Source organism: Pecten maximus, chromosome 1 (genome assembly GCF_902652985.1).
Source record: "Pecten maximus chromosome 1, xPecMax1.1, whole genome shotgun sequence".
Classification (NCBI taxonomy): domain Eukaryota; kingdom Metazoa; phylum Mollusca; class Bivalvia; order Pectinida; family Pectinidae; genus Pecten; species Pecten maximus.
The window spans coordinates 11,579,185-11,601,638 of record NC_047015.1 but is presented as its reverse complement, the minus strand read 5'-3'; the positions used below and the strand labels follow the sequence as shown (position 1 = coordinate 11,601,638).

At 40.6% G+C, this 22,454-nt stretch overlaps 1 protein-coding gene across 1 annotated transcript in view; it reads right to left on the bottom strand.

The window, feature by feature from the left end:
- Positions 1 to 22,454, bottom strand: part of LOC117324931 (transmembrane protein 94-like) — a 64,639-nt gene that overhangs the window by 4,345 nt on the left and 37,840 nt on the right. The window contains exons 12-25 of the mRNA XM_033880776.1: positions 22,309 to 22,374; positions 15,211 to 15,332; positions 14,856 to 14,949; positions 14,570 to 14,678; positions 13,080 to 13,182; positions 12,407 to 12,571; positions 8,725 to 8,920; positions 7,381 to 7,464; positions 5,955 to 6,476; positions 5,691 to 5,790; positions 4,944 to 5,052; positions 2,998 to 3,172; positions 2,154 to 2,399; positions 709 to 851 (exon numbers count right to left, since the gene is read on the bottom strand). Of these exons, the coding sequence (XP_033736667.1) occupies positions 709 to 851; positions 2,154 to 2,399; positions 2,998 to 3,172; positions 4,944 to 5,052; positions 5,691 to 5,790; positions 5,955 to 6,476; positions 7,381 to 7,464; positions 8,725 to 8,920; positions 12,407 to 12,571; positions 13,080 to 13,182; positions 14,570 to 14,678; positions 14,856 to 14,949; positions 15,211 to 15,332; positions 22,309 to 22,374 (2,234 nt within the window). The remainder of the gene's footprint in view (positions 1 to 708; positions 852 to 2,153; positions 2,400 to 2,997; positions 3,173 to 4,943; positions 5,053 to 5,690; positions 5,791 to 5,954; positions 6,477 to 7,380; positions 7,465 to 8,724; positions 8,921 to 12,406; positions 12,572 to 13,079; positions 13,183 to 14,569; positions 14,679 to 14,855; positions 14,950 to 15,210; positions 15,333 to 22,308; positions 22,375 to 22,454) is intronic.

Here is a 22,454-nt window from a genome sequence, read left to right as displayed (position 1 = left end):
TACCCCCTCCACTGGGGCAAACGTAAGACCCCAAGGTCATGAAATTCACATTTTGGTAAAGCATGTTAAAATCCTTTCATCTATGAAGAGTATTTGATTCTACCTTATTTTGGTCTTGAGAAAAAGTTTTCTCAATTTTCAGTTAATTAACCCTTATTGGCCCCGCCAATAAGCCCCTGGTGGTCAGTCAGTGCCAATATGCACCTACTATTCAACACACATCCCACTCTAACCAAGTTTGTATTATTTCCAATGGCAATTGGAACAAATATTGCTCAAAAATGTTATTTCCCCATGTAAACTATAGTAAACTTTACCCCCTCCCCAGGGGGAAAGGGGGAAACATAAGACCTCAGGGTCATGAAATTCACAATTTTAATAAAGGACTTTAAGACATCTGGCCCCTTGGGTTGGGGACAAAAGGAGAATAGAAAAGGTCACTTGAGACTTCATCTCAGGTGGTACAATGGCACCAAGGTAATGGACATGTGTACAGTGCTTTATTCTTGGTAATAATGGTCAACGTGGTACTTATGTAGATCACTTTGCATAGTAATCAAAATAAACATACAATGTATTTGTTCATATGTAAATTTTCTTCACATTCCTATAATGACTTCATGAAATTCCACTGGAGAAACAAAAATCATTTAGGATAAAATACAAATTTTATATGATTAACACAAATGTTGACATACAAGATCTTACCCAAAAGCATAGATTGCACAGGAAGGTTGGGGCATGTTTTCCCCAGCACAGAAGGAGTGAAGAGTGAGGCCATAGCAAAGGAGACAGACCACACCCGCTGGTACAAATCTCGTCACAAAGTACAGCAGGAACTGTTGTACCACCTGAAGGCAAGTTCATTAATTTAGAATATACAACTACTAAAATAATCTGAATATCATTGAAATCATCTGAATTAACAGCAGTCTGGCAGCTCAAGATTAAAGAGAGGATACATGTATTACCAATCTAATTAAAATTAGACTTCTAATTTCCACCCCTCTACGATACTCTACGATACACTGCAATACAAGATCTAACCATGCCCCGTAGGAGGTCATCTCAGCATGACCTTTGAGCTCAGCCAATCAACGCCCCGCCTATGAAATTGTCAGTGTGATTTCATTCTTCTGAAGTATAAATACTTACACAATGTCTCGAGGTATTCCGATGGTCGATAGCAATTGTAAACAACATGGCTTCGCCCACTCCGGCTCACAAAGAAACCTCAACGAACTTTTAATTTAACAAATGTTTGCTGTCCAATTGGTTTTTCCTTCATCATACGAGAGATAGACAGTGAAGGCAACAGTGTTGTGAAAGAAATTAGTTTGAAAGGGAATATAATTATAACGTGTATGATAACGATTTTCGAAATCCAGTTGGCAATACAATCCGTCCTGTCGACGAGATATTGTTTAATCGTTTTCTGTTCTTCTTCAATGTAACGTCCAGAGGATTAGTAATATTTTTATTACAGTAGCCATTAACATAATGCAGTTATGTTTGAGAGATTTTGCGTACATGTATTTCAAATCAAGCGTTGAATTGAGTCGGAGACGGAACCGAAGGCTCGTATAAGACTCTTTGTCATTTGTTGATTGATGACGTTATTGACAAGTTTTCATTGGCTTATATTTGAAGCTCAAAGGTCATGCTGAGATAACCTCCTATGGGGTATTGCTAGATCTTGTATTGAAGGGTATCATAAAATATCGTAGAGGAGTGAAAATTACAAGTCTAATTTTAATTAGATTGCATGTATTACCCTTTTCCCCATTAAAAGCATCATCACTTTTTTGTCAACATTTAGTATCGACAAATAAGAATGGTGCTTTCTATTTACTGCATTGAAAGCCTTCAATATAGAATGAAGTAAAAAGTATGCTACTTATGTGAGCATGTACTTGATGCAGGAAGTTGTTTTTTTTCCAATTATTTTCTAAAGATATGTAAAAAGAAGAATTACTGGTTTCCCTTTGAATTACATATTACACACGTAGAATACAGTATTTTATTTCATAATCAAGACATTTACATGATATGGGAAACCTCTACAATGTAGATAGATAATATCAGAATACCCTTTATTTTCTTTCATCATTTGAGATATTCATTCTTAGAGTTACTTCCCCTTGTTTACTTACATCCTTTGTGATATACTCGGAGTTATGAGTTGTTGCATTGTTCATCACCCGGGGATCGACGGGTAATCCCATCATACTTAAGGACAGGAATGGGATGACAATGAAGAGAATCCAGAGGAGGTGCTGAGAGGCAAGAACAGGGGGCAGCAACACCATGCTGCCCAGCAGCTGGACCAGGCTCACAGACAAATGGTAACACAACATTAGGTAGAAACAGTTTCTGCTGCTCATCAGGAATGACCGTGCCTATAACATTACATAATGCTTCTTATATTTTAACTAAATAAAAACATTTATATTTGCTAATAGCTTTACACAATCCTGGACTTTGATCACAGTAAATATGAAGCAATATAAGCGTGAAAATTAAGTGACAACAAAAACCAGGGTTAATATAGCTTTCCCAGACTACTAACTGCATTGAGAAGAGAGAAACAACTGTACATTTAAAGGTGCTATATTTAATTTCTTTAATTTCTAGAATCCTTTGGATAACTTGGTGGTTTGCTGGTGGTTTTAAGTGAATATTGGCACTATACAGTAGTTCAAAATATACACATCTATTTTATAATCTTTTACATGCTATCCAGTGCCCAAAAAATACGAAATTGATTAGATTATGGGTCATGCACCTTCCACTATTTATTGTAACTATGGCGGACTGAATTTTGAATTTCTTGACTTCCCTTATGTATTTCCTGGTCACTTCTGTATGTAGAAAATAACCAATTACTTGGTAATGGCATCGCAAGCTAATATTAAGTTGAAAGGAAATATTTCATTAGTGAGATAATTAAGCATTAAACCCAACATTATCCCCAACACACGAAGTTAACTGTATCACCTCGGCAATGAGTTTGACGAGACTGATGTTGTCCTCTTTTCTGAACGTCAGAGGACAGGGAATGCTGATGAGAGTACTAGCTAGCTGCATAGGAGTCAGCTGGTCTTCCTTCCAGGGTTTGGTCATCAGAGAATCTACTGCACACACCTGGGGGTACAAAGGCTCCAGGGCCAAGCTGAGGGCAATAAATACACACATCATAATCAGTTGTAATGAGCAGAAAAAAAAAAATATAGAACAAAAAAAAACAAAAAACAAAAAAAAATAAATAAAAAATACATTTCAAAACACAATTAAGTTTTTGTATAAAATTCAAAAGATAAAGGAAGAATCTGAACTGAACAAGAGTTACCAGGAAACAACATAGCTCGATGAGTGGGTTTAAATTCAAATTCGTTTTTTAAAAGTAGGTCAAAGGTCAAGGTCAAGCAGACCAAAAAATGTAGTACCAATGGAAAGGCCTTTTCACAAAGAACATACTCGTACAATTATTAAACTGTGGCCAAGGTTTATTTTTTGAAACAAAGGTCAATGGTCACAGTCAAGGTTAGCAGGTCCACAAATCACAGTACCAATAAAAAGGTCTAGTCACAGTCAAGGTTAGCAGGTCCACAAATCACGGTCCCAATAAAAAGGTCTAGTCACAGTCAAGGTTAGCAGGTCCACAAATCACGGTACCAATAAAAAGGTCTAGTCACAGTCAATGTTAGCAGGTCCACAAATCACGGTACCAATAAAAAGGTCTAGTCACAGTCAAGGTTAGCAGGTCCACAAATCACGGTCCCAATAAAAAGGTCTAGTCACAGTCAAGGTTAGCAGGTCCACAAATCACGGTCCCAATAAAAAGGTCTAGTCACAGTCAAGGTTAGCAGGTCCACAAATCATGGTACCAATAAAAAGGTCTAGTCACAGTCAAGGTTAGCAGGTCCACAAATCACGGTACCAATAAAAAAGTCTAGTCACAGTCAAGGTTAGCAGGTCCACAAATCACGGTACCAATAAAAAGGTCTAGTCACAGTCAAGGTTAGCAGGTCCACAAATCACGGTACCAATAAAAAGGTCTAGTCACAGTCAAGGTTAGCAGGTCCACAAATCACGGTACCAATAAAAAGGTCTAGTCACAAGGAACACACATATACCTAACTTATGTCCTCATAAGTATTGACCTGTTTTATAACAAGAATTTCAGTAATTATACATGTCCCGTATGTCTCCGCTTTTGCTTATTATTTAGATTAAGTCAACATTTGGTATTTATTATATCTATAGAAGTAATTACCAGAACAAAAATTTTAAGATTTTATGGCTTTTATGGATTTCTCCATATATGAAAAACTTGTATGGTTTGTGTACAAAAATATTGTAAAACCTTGTAAATTTGTAAAAATGACTAAAATTGACCTATATGTCTGAGATTTAGTAGCAGTAAAATATGTTTGACTGGCCAAGCATTTGTTCTTGCCATCTGTAATGTTATAAATATAGGATAAACAACGCTCATATGTGTATCAATAATTCAGAATTTCATACAAGGCTTAACATCAACCTATCTCACCATACCCAATATCATAGCAAAAAAAATAGGAAAACTCCATATCCACAAAACTGGGGGAACCAGGGACACATACCTACAATCAGGCTGTAATTACCAAACTGGCTGTAATAACCTAACTGGGGGTACCTGTGACACATACCTACAATCAGGCTGTAATTACCAAACTGGGGGTACCAGTGACACCTACCTACAATCAGGCTGTAATTACCAAACTGAAGGTACCAGTGACATATACCTACAATCAGGCCATAATTACCAAACTGGCTGTACCAGTGACACCTACCTACAATCAGGCTGTACCAGTGACACCTACCTACAATCAGGCTGTACCAGTGACACATACCTACAATCAGGCCGTAATTACCAAACTGAGGGTACCTGTTACACCTACCTACAATCAGCCTGTAGGAAAATGGTAGTGTTGTTGATGTTGTTTGAACTGCCAACACACATCACTACTTCTCCAAACTCCTGCATGATCTTCATCATCTCCTTTGTAGCTGTAATAGAAACATGATATTGTATCTTAATATAAATACTGAACACATATGGAGATCAGCCTCTGAGGATCAGTCAGGCCAATATTTGCATACCATCAGACTGCATTATAAAACTCCTAATTCTAACCAAGTTAGATTTAATTATAAAAGAAATGCAACAAATGACAGTCAAAAATGTGATTTTCTTACATAAACTATTGTAAAGTTTATCTCCTCCCCAGTGGCAAAAATGGGACCCCAGGGTCCTGAAATTCAAAATTTGGTAAAGCACCTTAAGACCCTTCCATCTATGAAGATAATTTGATTCTACCCTATTTAGGTATTGAGAAGATTTTTATTTTCAGTCAATTTGACCCTTTTTGGCCCCACCCCTCAGACCCCTGTGGGTGGGGATTATATAATTTACAGTCTTGGTTGACCTTAGGCCATGGATGGTTTCTGCAAAATTTCATTGAAAATTGTTCAAGAGTTTCTCAGAAGCAGTGGAAAATGTAAATTGTGTATGGAAGGATGACACACAAAGATGGAAAAAAGGCGATTAGAAAAGGTCACATGATACTTTGTCTCAGGTGACCTAATAAAACCAACAAAAGACATATCTACGAATACCGGTATTGATATTAGAGAGTTGTACTTACTGTGAATTGTACAGTCTGTGAATAAGTTGACTAAAAGAGGAACATTATCAACAGTTTGTAAATGAGGTCGAATGTTCTCTATACCTCGAGGAAGTTTTGCCTGTTAATATATAAAAAAAAGATCAATCAAAAAGCATTCTTTGTGCATTCCTATGGAATGACAGTTCTCAATTATCTTGAGATGTCACTTAGAGACACTTTTGCAATACTGCCAATTATATTCAGTAATTTTTGAATCTGTTAACAAATCTATGTATGCCTTACCCTGTTGTCCAAGGCCCCTGTAAGACTATCTGTATTCTCAGTGAAGTAACTAGAGGCATGACGACTTTCTATGTCGGTGATGTTGTCTAGATCCTGGTTGGTATTACATTGACTACTGTAGCTCTTAGACAGCTCTGTGTTGGTAAACATAGCTTCTTCATCATCTTCCACATCGGTTGTCAATGGAGTTCTCTCCCCTATATACACTCGGGGAGACCGTGGTTCACTACTGGAAGTATCAGTTGTCATCTCAAATCTTACTTGAGAGGAGTTTAAGTTGACTATGCTAGGGGCACTTTGACAGCGTGAGTGCATGGAATCCTGGGAATGTTTGTATGTCGATGACACCATGTTTGTATCTTTGGCAACTGTGTCAGATGAGTTTCTGCTAGAGTAACGAGACATGCGGTTTGGTAGATCAGCAGCAGATGAGGCTACTGTTTCCCCTCTGTGTGCTGGATCAGATAACATGGATATATGACAGTTCCATCCAGCCTCCAAACCCATCTTCTCTGCAAAGACCTAAGCAAACAACCGTTAAATTAATAAAATGCTTTTAATGTCTGTTTAAAAACTGATTCCCTTATTTTAGAAGTGCACATTTTCTATTTTGATTTCTTAGTCAGGAAGATTGCAAAAACTTTTCTCTGTGTTAAATTCTTTCACTAGACAAGTGTTTTCTATAAAAAGACATTATAACATCTTTTTGGTTACCCCTATGGAACTCTGCTAATAAGTTTACTGAATCTAAATGAGATCAGATAAGAAATTAGTTCCCTTAACATTGGATGCAATGTCTAGCAAATCACTTCCCTTGGCTAAAACTTATCAAATAACTTGACTACCCTATATAATTTCAATGAAACATTACATGCTTTAATAATGATAAAAATGATCTCACAAAGCATGCAATTATTATGCATTTGAATATTGCATGTTGAAGCCGAATGTTTAAAAATAGACCATATATTTTGATGAATCATCACCCAAAACATTTTAATTGTCAACCTTTAGAAGTAAAACATTGTTTCATGCATCCGTGAAATTACAAAATGGTTATAAATAAGACAGGACAAATCATTGTGAGCTATCATTCATATCAACTTGACCAAAGGGCTATAACTCTACATGAAGTAGTACCACCCCAAGATGTTCTATAAAAATTGAATTGTAGATACAGGTACCTAAATAATGCCCATGCAATGTTATACAAGGCAAACATAGTCATATGTCTCTATATGGTAGGAATTTCGCAATCTCATCATGTGAACTTCCATCTTCCAAAGAGATATACCAGGTATGCATGCACAATTTGGCGATTGTAGCTGAAGTAATTAAGGCTTGGATAGAAAAACTGACAAATATAGTGAATACCTAGAGTATCCTACAGTATAGGTGGGAGACAGAGGAATGGAAATATACTTACTCTACTTCTCACTTCATTCTCTTGAGAAAAGTGAACAAATCTGATGCAGGCCACTTCTAACTTTTCTATTAACTGCACCACTTCCTGGAGAATATGTACCAGTTATTAATGTATCATTTTGTAGACTAAATAATGTATGATGTCATTCCTGTACTTGTATAAGAATCTAACATTGTGTTTTACAAGAGGAAACATATCAATATGAAACAACAGATCTCAAAATTTGTTTTTTGTGAACAGATGTCTCCCCTTCTCTTCCTAAAAGAAATGAAGCGACCTGGATATAGCAGAGTGCATATATTGCCTGTGGGTGCGGCATACATATTACTAAAAATTTTCCCCACACAAGATTGCATTGAACATTTTACACTATTGTCTTTTAAACTTGAAATGAAGGTTGCAGTGTTATAAGTATATTACACTGTACAGAACCTTTGGTGGATGCATAATTGCATGTTTTAAGTTTAAACAAGATATCTTTCATTCGTAAAAAAGTATTCCCCAGACAAAAATTGTAATAGAACAACGATAACAAGAACGAGTACCAACACACTTTGTCCCCCTACACTACACATAATAATATCTTTGGCTACTTCTACATGTAGATGAAATAGTGGAAACAGATTTGTTTGACCATATATATGACACAAATAACCTTTCTGACCTTTAAACCCTATCTGGTAACCCCCTACCTAGGCCTGTTAGTGTTGGTACTACATGATACTATTCCTTTAAATATCTGGATGTTTTGTACCCAATGACCTTTAACCCCTATCTGGTGACCCCCTACCTGTTAGTGTTGGTACTACATGATACCATTCCTTTAAATATCTGGATGTTCTGTACCCAATGACCTTTAACCCCTATCTGGTGACCCCCTACCTGTTAGCCTTGGTACTACATGATACCATTCCTTTAAATATCTGGATGTTCTGTACCCAATGACCTTTAACCCCTATCTGGTGACCCCCTACCTGTTAGCCTTGGTACTACATGATACCATTCCTTTAAATATCTGGATGTTCTGTACCCAATGACCTTTAACCCCTATCTGGTGACCCCCTACCTGTTAGCCTTGGTACTACATGATACCATTCCTTTAAATATCTGGTTGTTTTGTACCCAATGACCTTTAACCCCTATCTGGTGACCCCCTACCTGTCGAGCCTGGTACTGCATGGATATAATTCCAATAAATATCTGGTTGTTTTGTACCCAATGACCTTTAACCCCTATCTGGTGACCCCCTACCTGTCGAGCCTGGTACTGCATGGATATAATTCCAATAAATATCTGGTTGTTTTGTACCCAATGACCTTTAACCCCTATCTGGTGACCCCCTACCTGTCGAGCCTGGTACTGCATGGATATCATTCCAATAAATATCTGGTTGTTTTGAGCCTGACAGCAGCCAGGGATATCTTCAATGGAGGAGATGCTGGTGGTGTCAAACAGGGAATCCACACTAAAAGTTCGTGAACTGTCACTTAGCAGGCGCGTTTCATGCAACAGGTCTATATTGGAATCCAAATGGGAGTCCCTATTACAGAGAATATGTAGAATGTTTATCACTAAGTGAACCTAATTAAATGGTTTTTGATTTTATAACAAGAGGCCCAAAGGGCCTGTATCACTCACCTGGTTGGATTTGACCAAATGTCAAAATATGTTCATATTCAATTTGTTAATAGCTTTATTTGTTGATGTCAAACAAAGATATATATAGTGATGGGGAAGGGATCTCAACTGCTTCAAAGGGGTGTGAATTGTGTTTAATGAACTTAATCTCCTAGGGTGGGGAAAGACCCCTCGGCCTATTTTTACATCAGGATTGTGTTGAACTCTTTATGCCCAGCAATGCTGTATATAGTTATGGGGTCAGGATCTTCATGGTTTCAAAGATACCACAAAGGAACTTATTATAAATCTTCAGGGGTGGGGAAAAACCCAGGGCCTATTTTTATAACAGAATTGTGTTTATCTCTGGATGCCCAGAAATGCTATATACTGTACAGCCGGTTATTTCCTCGGGTCTAAATTTGGCGCGATTTTTACTGAAAATGAGGAAATTTAATTTAAATGAATTCAATTTTCACGATCCAGAGATATCGTAGTATATTATTTTCGTGTAAAATGTCCCCTTATTTTTTACTGTTACTGGTCTATCTTCCTGTTATGTATGTCAGTGAAGAGATTTTTTCTGATGTAACTTGCATAACAACAAAGACAGGTACAGAATTTCCCCCTATATTCAGAACAATAACCATACTGATAAACTCACTTTTGAAATTCGTGTAAACACTATTGAACTGTTCTCAGTTTATCTATAAACACCAATGTATCACCTGTATTCACCACTGAACTGAATTCAGTGTACACCTGTACAGCTAACCCGATCTCAGTGTACACCTTACCTGATCCTAGTGCACACCTGTACACCTTGCCCAATCTCAGTGTACACCTTACCTGATCCTAGTGTACACCTGCACAACTTGTATGTGTCAAGTATATTCAGTTTCCTCTGCCTTTTCCTATAGATACAGTCTTTACAACAAGGGTATTCCCGTAGGTGATTTGTCGAATGCTATATCCAGCATTTCAAACAATGGCGACACATGGGATATATATCAGTGATATTCAATAGATGTTATTATAATATCTAAGTCTTCTGTGTCTTACATTAAAATTTAGTCAATTAACAAACAATGTTTTCTTAACAATCATACTTCCTACTATACTATAAGTTAAAAGATATAATTCAATATGAACATGTTTGCTAGATGCTGATATTGTCATTTATATCGCGGATAATATTTATGCTTGTCATATTATCACAAAGATCAAATTTTCGCGACCACATCTATGACCCACAAATTAGCGAAAATATCATCCCTGCAGGGATCGGCTATACGGTATATGGTTATAGGGTGGGGATCTAAACCATTTCAAAGATATAACAAGGAAAATAAGTCCCTGGGGGTGGGGAGAGACCCCTGGGCCTTTTTTTCCTCAGGATTGTATTTTTTCCTTGATGTCAAGCAATGCTGTATATGGTTATGGGGCGGGGTCTCAAAGGTTTTACAAATACAACCAAAAAACTACTGGTAAATACCTAGAGGAAGGAAAAACCCCAGGGCCCATTTTTACATGATTTTGTTTATCTCTTGATGCCCAGCAATACTATATATGGTTACGGAGTGGCGATCTAATTACAAAGTGTATATATATAAATGGTTTCAAAAATACAAAAAGATGTTTATGGCAATAAAGGAAAATTGATTCCTTTTTGCCCCACCCCTCAGCTCCCTGGGGGTCAGCCCCATCATTTGTACAATTTTGAATCCCTACCCCATAGGGGTGCTACTCCGTAGGGAGAAGAAGTCATTTATATCAATCCAGCCAAATTGACTCCATTTGGCCCCACCCCTCAGGCCCCTGGGAGGTCAATTTTGAGTCCCCATCCAGTAACGATATCGATGCTACCACCAATCAGTTGTTATGCAGAAGAAGTCAATTGTTGATGGATGAACGACGGACACCATGGTATGGCATAAGCTCACCATGGTCCTTTGGACCAGTTGAGCTAATATCGAACTAAAAGAATACATGTACATGTATTAATGGAACAGAAAGAGCAGTTATTTTAACTAAATACAGTGGAACTTCGTTAACTCGAAGTCGACGGGACCACGAAAAAACTTCGAGTTATCCGAGTGTTCGAATTAAGCGAGTTATCATTTTTGGTGAAAAGTTTGGTCAATATTTGTCAACATTATATAATCATTATAACTTCGCTCTGTCGCTCATCAGTTTAGTGTGAAGACTGGTCAATACATGTAAATATATATGTAATGTTTCGTTATGTCACTTGTAATTTGGTGTAGTTTTGCCGATATACAGTCACGATAAAGTTTCTTTCACTTAGTCACTTCAATAACGATCTGATGTGCAAGTCATGTTTGCAAAAGGTAAACGATAAAACGGAATTCGACAAAATAACAAGTTATTAATGTCAAAACAAATAACCGTTTAATTTTAACACAGATTGCATACAAAACGTAACAGAACCATTACCTTTTATTGGACATATATAAAATACTGTTTGATCGGCCTACTTACTTTTTATTGATAACCACGCCATTTCCATGTATATTAGCACCGGAAGTTGGGTTGCGCATGTGCGTATAAAATGTTACTGTAACTGAGTTGGCGTTTTATCCGATTTAATAGACAGCACTGACCGTTACAGTTGTACTCGTAACACCTCGGCAGTAATTACGCTATTGTTTCAGCGGTTTATAGATTTAATAGGCGCCGGTGACTGTGTCATTTCTACACCTGTAAAAACATCAACCGGGTAGATCTACCGGTGTGTCAGAGATTAGTTCCGCTTGAGCGAACGGGTAGATGAGTTGTTGACTATCGTGTGTACTGATATCGGCGACCACCTTGGGAAATTACCTGATGTAAGTAAAGCAGTACTTTTTATCACCAAGACTTGTTGTTATAAGATTCAACCGACAATTTCTTTTATGAATTTATGAAACACTTATAATAGCATGTAGGTTAGTAGTGCCGATATGTTCAGTATTACAAACGGAATTTAGCTCTTAAAAAATTTCGGCGTTTGCCACCGATCGACGAAAATTATACTTCGAGTTATTCGAACATTTCAAGTAGGATTTTTATTGTTGGGACCAAATTTTTACTTCGTATTATCCGAGTTTTTCGAGTTATCCGAATTCGAATTTTCCGAGTTTTTTTACTAAGATAAAGAGAGAATTCGGCCGGGACCGGCGAGGTACTTCGAGTTAAGCGGGGTATTCGAGTTATCCGAGTTCGAGTTAACGAAGTTCCACTGTATACTCAACCATTTGTTTTACTACATAAAAGGGTTGAATACATTATTTCAGAAGATTTCTTTTGGATTAAATTCCACACATTTCTGGTTTTCCTGTGACAAAAGTATTCAAGTAATGTAACTTATATAGCATAATATATCTTAGTTCTGTCAGCATATACTTGCCTTTGTGTCTCAATACATGAGTTGAACATGAGCTCTCCTCCATGTGACAGCTGAATATACAGGTTATCTAAGTGAGGGGAGATGTGTTGGGTGAGTGGACGGTATGAGAAAGCTGTACAGTAGGAGGCCATGCTAGCCCGGTGGTAAAAGTCCAGGATCTTCTTCCTCAAAACAAAAATAAAGTGTGTGTACATAACCTCACTGGGATATCACTATACACACTCATCAAATCAGTTAACTAAGCAACCATTTCAGGGACTTAAATAAAGCATACCAATTGTCTTCTCCAGACAAAAGGTGGTATGGGAAATAAAGAGATACTTTCTAACATAATGTTAGATGTTCTGATTTGAAAGCTTCAAAATGTATTTTGACTTGCTGTAATTGTCTTGTCTTCATTACACATTTCATCATGTGATGTCATCATGAACTAAAATAGCAGGGTTCTGACTTAATTACTCGGTCAGACATCAATTGTACTCGTACAGGCAGACAATATTGCATACTAGGTATATGAATATATATGAAGAATGTGACTACTTAGAGACAAAAAACATCTGTGAACTTTTCAACAATGTTGACCTAACTATGAGCTACAATCCTGGGATTAAAACCCACAGCTACCAGAACACTATAGGTTCCTGTCCAACACTTATGGACATATAGGGGATACCTGTCATTCTCTGCGAGGACACTGACATCCTCGCCATCCCAGTAGTCACTACAGCATCCCAGCAGAAGGTCAGCTGTGCCCTGAGATAATACCTGGCCTAGACCTGTAACAGGTAACATAATAATCAACACAAGACACATTTCTCCGTTATATATCACACCTGTGACAGGTAACATAATGATTAACACAAGACATATTCCCCTGTTATGTCAGACCTGCAACAGGTAACATAATAATTAACACCAGACACATTCCTCTGTTATATATCACACCTGTGACAGGTAACATAATAATTAACACCAGACACATTCCTCTGTTATATATCACACCTGTGACAGGTAACATAATGATTAACACAAGACACATTCCCCTGTTATATATCACACCTGTGACAGGTAACATAATGATTAACACAAGACACATTCCTCCGTTATGTCACACCTGTAACAGGTAACAATAATTAATACAAGACACATTCCTCCGTTATGTCACACCTGGAACAGGTAACATCATGATTAACACCAGACACATTCCCCCGTTATGTCACACCTGGAACAGGTAACATAATGATTAACACCAGACACATTCCTCCATTATGTCACACCTGGAACAGGTAACATAATGATTAACACAAGACAAATTCCATCAGTACTTTACATATAACTACATATACACATAACAAGCAACTTTGTGGAATTTATATCCCCCGCTTTAATGGCATTTTACACCATTGCAAGACTTCTCTTCTCATCTGCCATTACCAAACCATATCACAAATTTTGATGACTTATGTCACAGCAAATAACCATGTTTTTGATGATAATTGTATAATATTTGTGGGAGTTATTGCATGGAACCAGCAAAAAACAAAATGTTTATTTAGCATTCAACCTTGGCTTAGCCCTTAAGGCATTTAAACTTGTTATCAAGTTTGAAGAAATTCTGTAAAACTATTCCGGTTATTTCACAGCAATGACAGAAAACTACACTTTAGTAAATCAAGGGGCCATAACTCCATCAAATAAAGTCAAGAAAAAGTGGGAATCGAACTTGACTGAGCCCTTAAAGCTTTGAACCCCAAAACCAAGCCTGAAGAAAATCTGTTAACATCTGTTGCAGTTATTGTATGGAAATGAAGCATGACAGACAGACAGACAGACTGACAGACAAACCTTTTATATCCTCCACTTCCAAAGAGGGGGATAAAAAGTAGTCACTTTGGTGTATTGCACGTAGTTCCACAGATATATTGTTTGTAACATTCTGTTACCTATTACTTACCACTGTACAGCAAACTTGAGAATATTTTTGTCACATTAGATTGTTTGTTGTATGGCAAGAGAAAGAAGTTTGCTTTAAGAAGCATTAATCTATATAATTTTTTATATACCTCTTAGTTTTGGAAACTTCTGAAACATCAATCACCAAGAACATGTCTTTTTTATGTATTAATATACTAATAATGAATGTTTTAATGACATGAAACTTACCTGAGGTTTTCTCCCTGACCACAACAGACACCAGGTTGGGCATTGGGATCTTGTGTTGTATAAAAGACTTGGCCCGATGGAGTCTCTCCTTGGCCGACTCATCAGGGTGCTGTAATTACAATAATACAATATATTTACATACTAAATCACTTTTTGATTTATGCCTCTCCATACAAAATCCAACCAAAAATGTCACCCAAAGCATTCTTTATTCATCATCAGCAAGTATCTTCGGCCACAAAAGATTATTTTGGACTAATACATGTCAAAGATATGCTCTGCTTACCACGTGTTTGTACATGCCAAGAATACGCTCCATAGTGAATATATCCATAGCCTTTTCAGAGAAACCGATTTGTCTGGCCAATTCACAGAGACATCTGTAACAGACACAGAAATGCAGGCACTATTCATAAAAGCAATTGTATTATTAGCATTCAGTTAGGTGCTAGAAACAGTGAAATAGTATTTTCAGTAACAGTAGCTTTCACCTTTGACCAGTCATACCAATATTCAAATAAAGGCATTTCCAAGGCAAGTATACTAAGATTTGTTTGATGAAAACTAACCAGGAAATACGTCTACTGACTCAACAATTAATCACCACAACTTAACATTATTTTGTTATAAAGATTCAGTACCGCCTGTTAACCACAGCCACCGTCTCCTCATTCTCCAGTGCCTCCGATGCCACATGGTCAGTGAACTGGGTGTACCACTCCACAGTCTTAGCATTACAGGTGTTCAGGAGAATGTTTAGGCCCTGGTCATATAAAACAGAAAATCATGATCACATACACAATTCTATACAATGTCTGGTAGGACAGGCTATCCAGATTCTACAGTAGTTCATCAGTATCTCCAAAATCTTAAGATATTGATCGTGTAAAACCTCAGGATAGATTCTTATTCCATGTCCCTAACGGGAGGGTACTTACCCTATTATATTGTGACAATCTGGAGAAGGTAATTAGTGACACCCTTGGGGAAGGTAATTAGTGACACACTGGGGAAGGTAATTAGTGACACCCTGGGGAAGGTAATTAGGGATACCCTGGAGAAGGTAATTAGTGACACCTTGGGGAAGGTAATTAGTGACACACTGGGGAAGGTAATTAGTGACACACTGGGGAAGGTAATTAGTGATACACTGGGGAAGGTAATTAGTGACACCCTGGGGAAGGTAATTAGTGACACCTTAGAGAAGGTAATTAGTGACACCCTGGAGAAGGTAATTAGTGACACCTTGGGGAAGGTAATTAGTGACACTCTGGGGAAGGTAATTAGTGACACCTTAGAGAAGGTAATTAGTGACACCTTAGAGAAGGTAATTAGTGACACACTGGGGAAGGTAATTAGTGACACCCTGGGGAAGGTAATTAGTGACACTGGGGAAGGTAATTAGTGACACCCTGGAGAAGGTAATTAGTGACACACTGGGGAAGGTAATTAGTGACACACTGGGGAAGGTAACTAGTGACACACTGGGGAAGGTAATTAGTGACACACTGGAGAAGGTAATTAGTGACACCCTGGAGAAGGTAATTAGTGACACACTGGGGAAGGTAATTAGTGACACACTGGGCAAGGTAATTAGTGACACACTGGAGTAGGTAATTAGTGACACCCTGGAGAAGGTAATTAGTGACACACTGGGGAAGGTAATTTGTGACACACTGGAGAAGGTAATTAGTGACACCCTGGGGAAGGTAATTAGTGACACACTGGGGAAGGTAATTAGTGACCCACTGGGCAAGGTAATTAGTGACACACTGGAGAAGGTAATTAGTGACACCCTGGAGAAGGTAATTAGTGACACACTGGGCAAGGTAATTTGTGACACCCTGGGGAAGGTAATTAGTGACACACTGGGGAAGGTAATTAGTGACACACTGGGGAAGGTAATTAGTGACACACTGGGGAAGGTAATTAGTGACACCCTGGAGAAGGTAATTAGTGACACACTGGAGAAGGTAATTAGTGACACCCTGGAGAAGGTAATTAGTGACACCCTGGAGAAGGTAATTAGTGACACACTGGGGAAGATAATTAGTGACACACTGGGCAAGGTAATTAGTGACACACTGGGAAAGGTAATTATTATTTAGTGACACACTGGGAAAGGTTATTATTATTTAGTGACACACTGGGGAAGGTAATTATTATTTAGTGACACACTGGGAAAGGTAATTATTAATCAGTAACACACTGGAGTAGGTAATTAGTGACACACTGGGAAAGGTAATTATTATTTAGTGACACACTGGAGAAGGTCCTTAGTGACACCCAGGGGAAGGCCCTAAGTGACACCCAGAGAAAGGTAATAAGTGGCACCCTGGAGAAGGTACCTATCTTGTGTCCCCCAGGGGAGGGTACCATATCTGTTGTAACCCATGGGAAGGTGCCATATCTGTTGTAACCCAGGGGAGGGTACTTATCTGTTGTCACCCAGGGGAGGGTACTTATCTGTTGTCACCCAGGGGAGGGTGCTTATCTGTTGTCACCCAGGGGAGGGTACTAATCTAGTGTCACCCTGGGGAGGGTACTTATCTGTTGTCACCCAGGGGAGGGTACCTATCTGTTGTAACCCAGGGGAAGGTATTTATCTGTTGTCGCCCAAGGGAGGGTGCTTATCTGTTGTCACCCAGGGGAGAGAGCTTATCTGTTGTCACCTAGGGGAGGGTATTTATCTGTTGTCGCCCAAGGGAGGGTGCTTATCTGTTGTCACCTAGGGGAGGGCACTTATCTGTTGTCACCCCGGGAGGGTGCTTATCTGTTGTCACCCAGGGGAGGGTACTTATCTGGTGTCACCCAGGGGAGGGTACTATTCTGTTGTCACCCAGGGGAGGGTGCTTATCTGTTGTCACCTAGGGGAGGGTATTTATCTGTTGTCACCCAGGGGAGGGTACTTATCTGGTGTCACCCCGGGAGGGTACTTATCTGTTGTCACCCAGGGGAGGGTATTTATCTGTTGTCGCCCAAGGGAGGGTGCTTATCTGTTGTCACCCTGGGGAGGGTACTATTCTGTTGTCACCCCGGGAGGGTACTTATCTGTTGTCACCCCGGGAGGGTACTTATCTGTTGTCACCCAGGGGAGGGTATTTATCTGGTGTCACCCAGGGGAGGGTACTTATCTGGTGTCACCCAAGGGAGGGTACTTATCTGTTGTCACCCTGGGGAGGGTACTATTCTGTTGTCACCCAGGGGAGAGTACTTGTCTGGTGTAACCCAGGGGAGGGTATTTATCTGTTGTCACCCTGGGGAGGGTACTATTCTGTTGTCACCCAGGGGAGGGTATTTATCTGTTGTCGCCAAAGGGAGGGTGCTTATCTGTTGTCACCCAGGGGAGGGTACTAATCTAGTGTCACCCAGGGGAGAGTACTATTCTGTTGTCAACCTGGGGAGGGTACTTGTCTGTTGTAACCCAGGGGAGAGTATTTATCTGTTGTCACCCTGGGGAAGGTACTATTCTGTTGTCACCCAGGGGAGGGTACTTATCTGTTGTCACCCAGGGGAGAGTACTATTCTGTTGTCACCCTGGGGAGAGTACTTATCTGGTGTCACCCAGGGGAGGGTACTAATCTAGTGTCACCCAGGGGAGGGTATTTATCTGTTGTCACCCTGGGGAGGGTACTATTCTGTTGGCAACCTGGGGAGGGTACTATTATGTTGTCACCCAGGGGAGGGTACTTATCTGTTGTCAACCTGGGGAGGGTACTTATCTGGTGTCACCCAGGGGAGGGTACTTTTCTGTTGTCACCTAGGGGAGGGCACTTATCTGTTGTCACCCTGGGGAGGGTACTATTCTGTTGGCAACCTGGGGAGGGTACTTATCTGGTGTCACCCAGGGGAGGGTACTTATCTGTTGTCACCTAGGGGAGGGCACTATTCTGTTGTCACCCAGGGGAGGGTACTATTCTGTTGTAAACCTGGGGAGGGTACTTATCTGGTGTCACCCAGGGGAGGGTACTTATCTGTTGTCACCTAGGGGAGGGCACTTATCTGTTGTCACCTAGGGGAGGGCACTTATCTGTTGTCACCCTGGGGAGGGTACTATTCTGTTGTAAACCTGGGGAGGGTACTTATCTGGTGTCACCCAGGGGAGGGTACTTATCTGTTGTCACCCAGGGGAGGGTACTATTCTGTTGTCACCCAGGGGAGGGTATTTATCTGTTGTCACCCTGGGGAGGGTACTTATCTGGTGTCACCCAGGGGAGAGTACTTATCTGTTGTCACCCAGGGGAGGGTATTTATCTGTTGTCACCCTGGGGAGGGTATTTATCTGGTGTCACCCAGGGGAGAGTACTTATCTGGTGTAACCCAGGGGAGGGTATTGATCTATTGTCACCCTGGGGAGGGTACTATTCTGTTGTCACCTAGGGGAGGGTACTATTCTGTTGTCACCCGGGGAGGGTATTTATCTGTTGTCACCCTGGGGAGGGTACTATTCTGTTGTCACCCAGGGGAGAGTATTTATCTGTTGTCACCCTGGGGAGGGTACTTATCTGTTGTCACCCAGGGGAGAGTACTATTCTGTTGTCACCCTGGGGAGAGTACTTATCTGGTGTCACCCAGGGGAGGGTACTAATCTAGTGTCACCCTGGGGAGGGTACTTATCTGTTGTCACCCTTGGGAGGGTACTTATCTGTTGTCACCCTGGGGAGGGTACTATTCTGTTGTCAACCTGGGGAGGGTACTTATCTGGTGTCACCCAGGGGAGGGTACTTTTCTGTTGTCACCCAGGGGAAGGTATTTATCTGTTGTCACCTAGGGGAGGGCACTTATCTGTTGTCACCCAGGGGAGGGTACTTATCAGTTGTCACCTAGGGGAGGGCACTTATCTGTTGTCACCCAGGGGAGAGTGCTATTCTGTTGGCAACCTGGGGAGGGTACTTATCTGGTGTCAACCAGGGGAGGGTACTTATCTGTTGTCACCTAGGGGAGGGCACTTATCTGTTGTCACCCTGGGGAGGGTACTATTCTGTTGTCAACCTGGGGAGGGTATTTATCTGGTGTCACCCAGGGGAGGGTACTATTCTGTTGTCACCCAGGGGAGGGTATTTATCTGTTGTCACCCAGGGGAGAGTACTATTCTGTTGTCAACCTGTGGAGGGTACTTGTCTGGTGTAACCCAGGGGAGAGTATTTATCTGTTGTCACCCTGGGGAAGGTACTATTCTGTTGTCACCCAGGGGAGGGTACTTATCTGTTGTCACCCAGGGGAGAGTACTATTCTGTTGTCACCCTGGGGAGAGTACTTATCTGGTGTCACCCAGGGGAGGGTACTAATCTAGTGTCACCCTGGGGAGGGTACTTATCTGTTGTCACCCTGGGGAGGGTACTATTCTGTTGGCAACCTGGGGAGGGTACTATTCTGTTGTCACCCAGGGGAGGGTACTTTTCTGTTGTCAACCTGGGGAGGGTACTTATCTGTTGTCAACCTGGGGAGGGTACTTATCTGGTGTCACCCAGGGGAGGGTATTTATCTGTTGTCACCCAGGGGAGGGTACTATTCTGTTGGCAACCTGGGGAGGGTACTATTCTGTTGTCACCCAGGGGAGGGTACTTTTCTGTTGTCAACCTGGGGAGGGTACTTATCTGTTGTCAACCTGGGGAGGGTATTTATCTGGTGTCACCCAGGGGAGGGTACTTATCTGGTGTCACCCTGGGGAGGGCACTTATCTGTTGTCACCCTGGGGAGGGTACTATTCTGTTGTCACCCAGGGGAGAGTACTATTCTGTTGTAAACCTGGGGAGGGCACTTATCTGTTGTCACCCAGGGGAGAGTACTATTCTGTTGTAAACCTGGGGAGGGTACTTATCTGGTGTCACCCAGGGGAGGGTACTTATCTGTTGTCACCTAGGGGAGGGCACTTATCTGTTGTCAGCCAGGGGAGGGTACTATTCTGTTGTCACCCAGGGGAGGGTATTTATCTGTTGTCACCCTGGGGAGGGTACTTATCTGGTGTCACCCAGGGGAGAGTACTTATCTGGTGTAACCCAGGGGAGGGTATTTATCTGTTGTCACCCTGGGGAGGGTACTTATCTGTTGTCACCCAGGGGATAGTACTATTCTGTTGTCACCCAGGGGAGGGTACTATTCTGTTGTCACCCTGGGGAGAGTACTTATCTGGTGTCACCCAGGGGAGGGTACTAATCTAGTGTCACCCTGGGGAGGGTACTTATCTGTTGTCACCCTGGGGAGGGTACTTATCTGTTGTCACCCTGGGGAGGGTACTATTCTGTTGTCAACCTGGGGAGGGTACTTATCTGGTGTCACCCAGGGGAGGGTACTTATCTGTTGTCACCAAGGGGAGAGTACTTATCTGTTGTCGCCCAGGGGAAGGTATTTATCTGTTGTCACGTAGGGGAGGGCACTTATCTGTTGTCACCCAGGGGAGGGTACTTATCAGTTGTCACCTAGGGGAGGGCACTTATCTGTTGTCACCCAGGGGAGAGTACTATTCTGTTGGCAACCTGGGGAGGGTACTTATCTGTTGTCACCTAGGGGAGGGCACTTATCTGTTGTCACCCTGGGGAGGGTACTATTCTGTTGTCAACCTGGGGAGGGTATTTATCTGGTGTCACCCAGGGGAGGGTACTATTCTGTTGTCACCCAGGGGAGAGTACTTATCTGTTGTCACCCAGGGGAGAGTACTTGTCTGGTGTCACCCAGGGGAGAGTACTTGTCTGGTGTCACCCAGGGGAGAGTATTTATCTGTTGTCACTCTGGGGAGGGTACTTATCTGGTGTCACCCAGGGGAGAGTACTTATCTGTTGTCACCCAGGGGAGGGTATTTATCTGTTGTCACCCTGGGGAGGGTATTTATCTGGTGTCACCCAGGGGAGAGTACTTATCTGGTGTAACCCAGGGGAGGGTATTTATCTGTTGTCACCCAGGGGAGGGTACTTATCTGTTGTCACCCTGGGGAGGGTACTTATCTGGTGTCAACCTGGGGTGGATACTTATCTGATTACTAGAAATACATTGATGGTGTCAAGTGAGTAGGATAGAAAGGTAATTTAAAATATGTGCAAAGTTTGAAAAAAGAACCATTTTGTGCATAGATAATGAATGTTGATAACTGTTGCTATATAATGTAGTATTGGCAAGATGTCAGAAAAAGAGCCATCCCCATGGTTAAGGTAAGTAAGAGATACATGTACATATATATTAAGCAACTATCTTTTAAAGTCTTCAGGTTATAAGTACCTTACAATTTTACATTGAATATCAATACATTATTCCTTAGTCTTTAAGCTTTCATAAAGATTTCCAAGGTTCCCCTCTAACCATTTCACATATATAATAGATATTTTTAACATTAACCATTTCACATATATAATAGATATTTTTAACATAATCACTAACACCTGACTATTAGTATTTTGTATGTGGAGGCCTACCCAGCATTGATTTACACTGGTTTGACTCACCCACTTTAATCTGTTAAGTGCTCAGTCATCACAGGCTCTCCCAGAATGTCCCTATGGAACACCCCAACCAACAATGGGGATCCTAGCTATCATACTGCTATGGCAAGTGTACATGTACTGCAGCACTAACATTTGGAATGTTCCATATCAAAACAGTCGCCTAAACATGGCCTTCATACCCTTATCAATTTAACATGGACTAAACTGTTTAGGACAAGTTTATTAAAAACATTTTTATGTTGAACAAATTTTATTCCACAATCTTTGAAACTGAATATTGATGACATATTATGATATACTAACCAGGGGCTTCAGGGAGCTCATGTGGTTCTTCCATGATGGATCATCAAACCGTAATCCAAACACATTCTACAATAACAAAACATATAATTTATATGGAAGCACAAGTTTCTCTTCAAGGAAAAATTATTTGATATTCAAATGTTTTA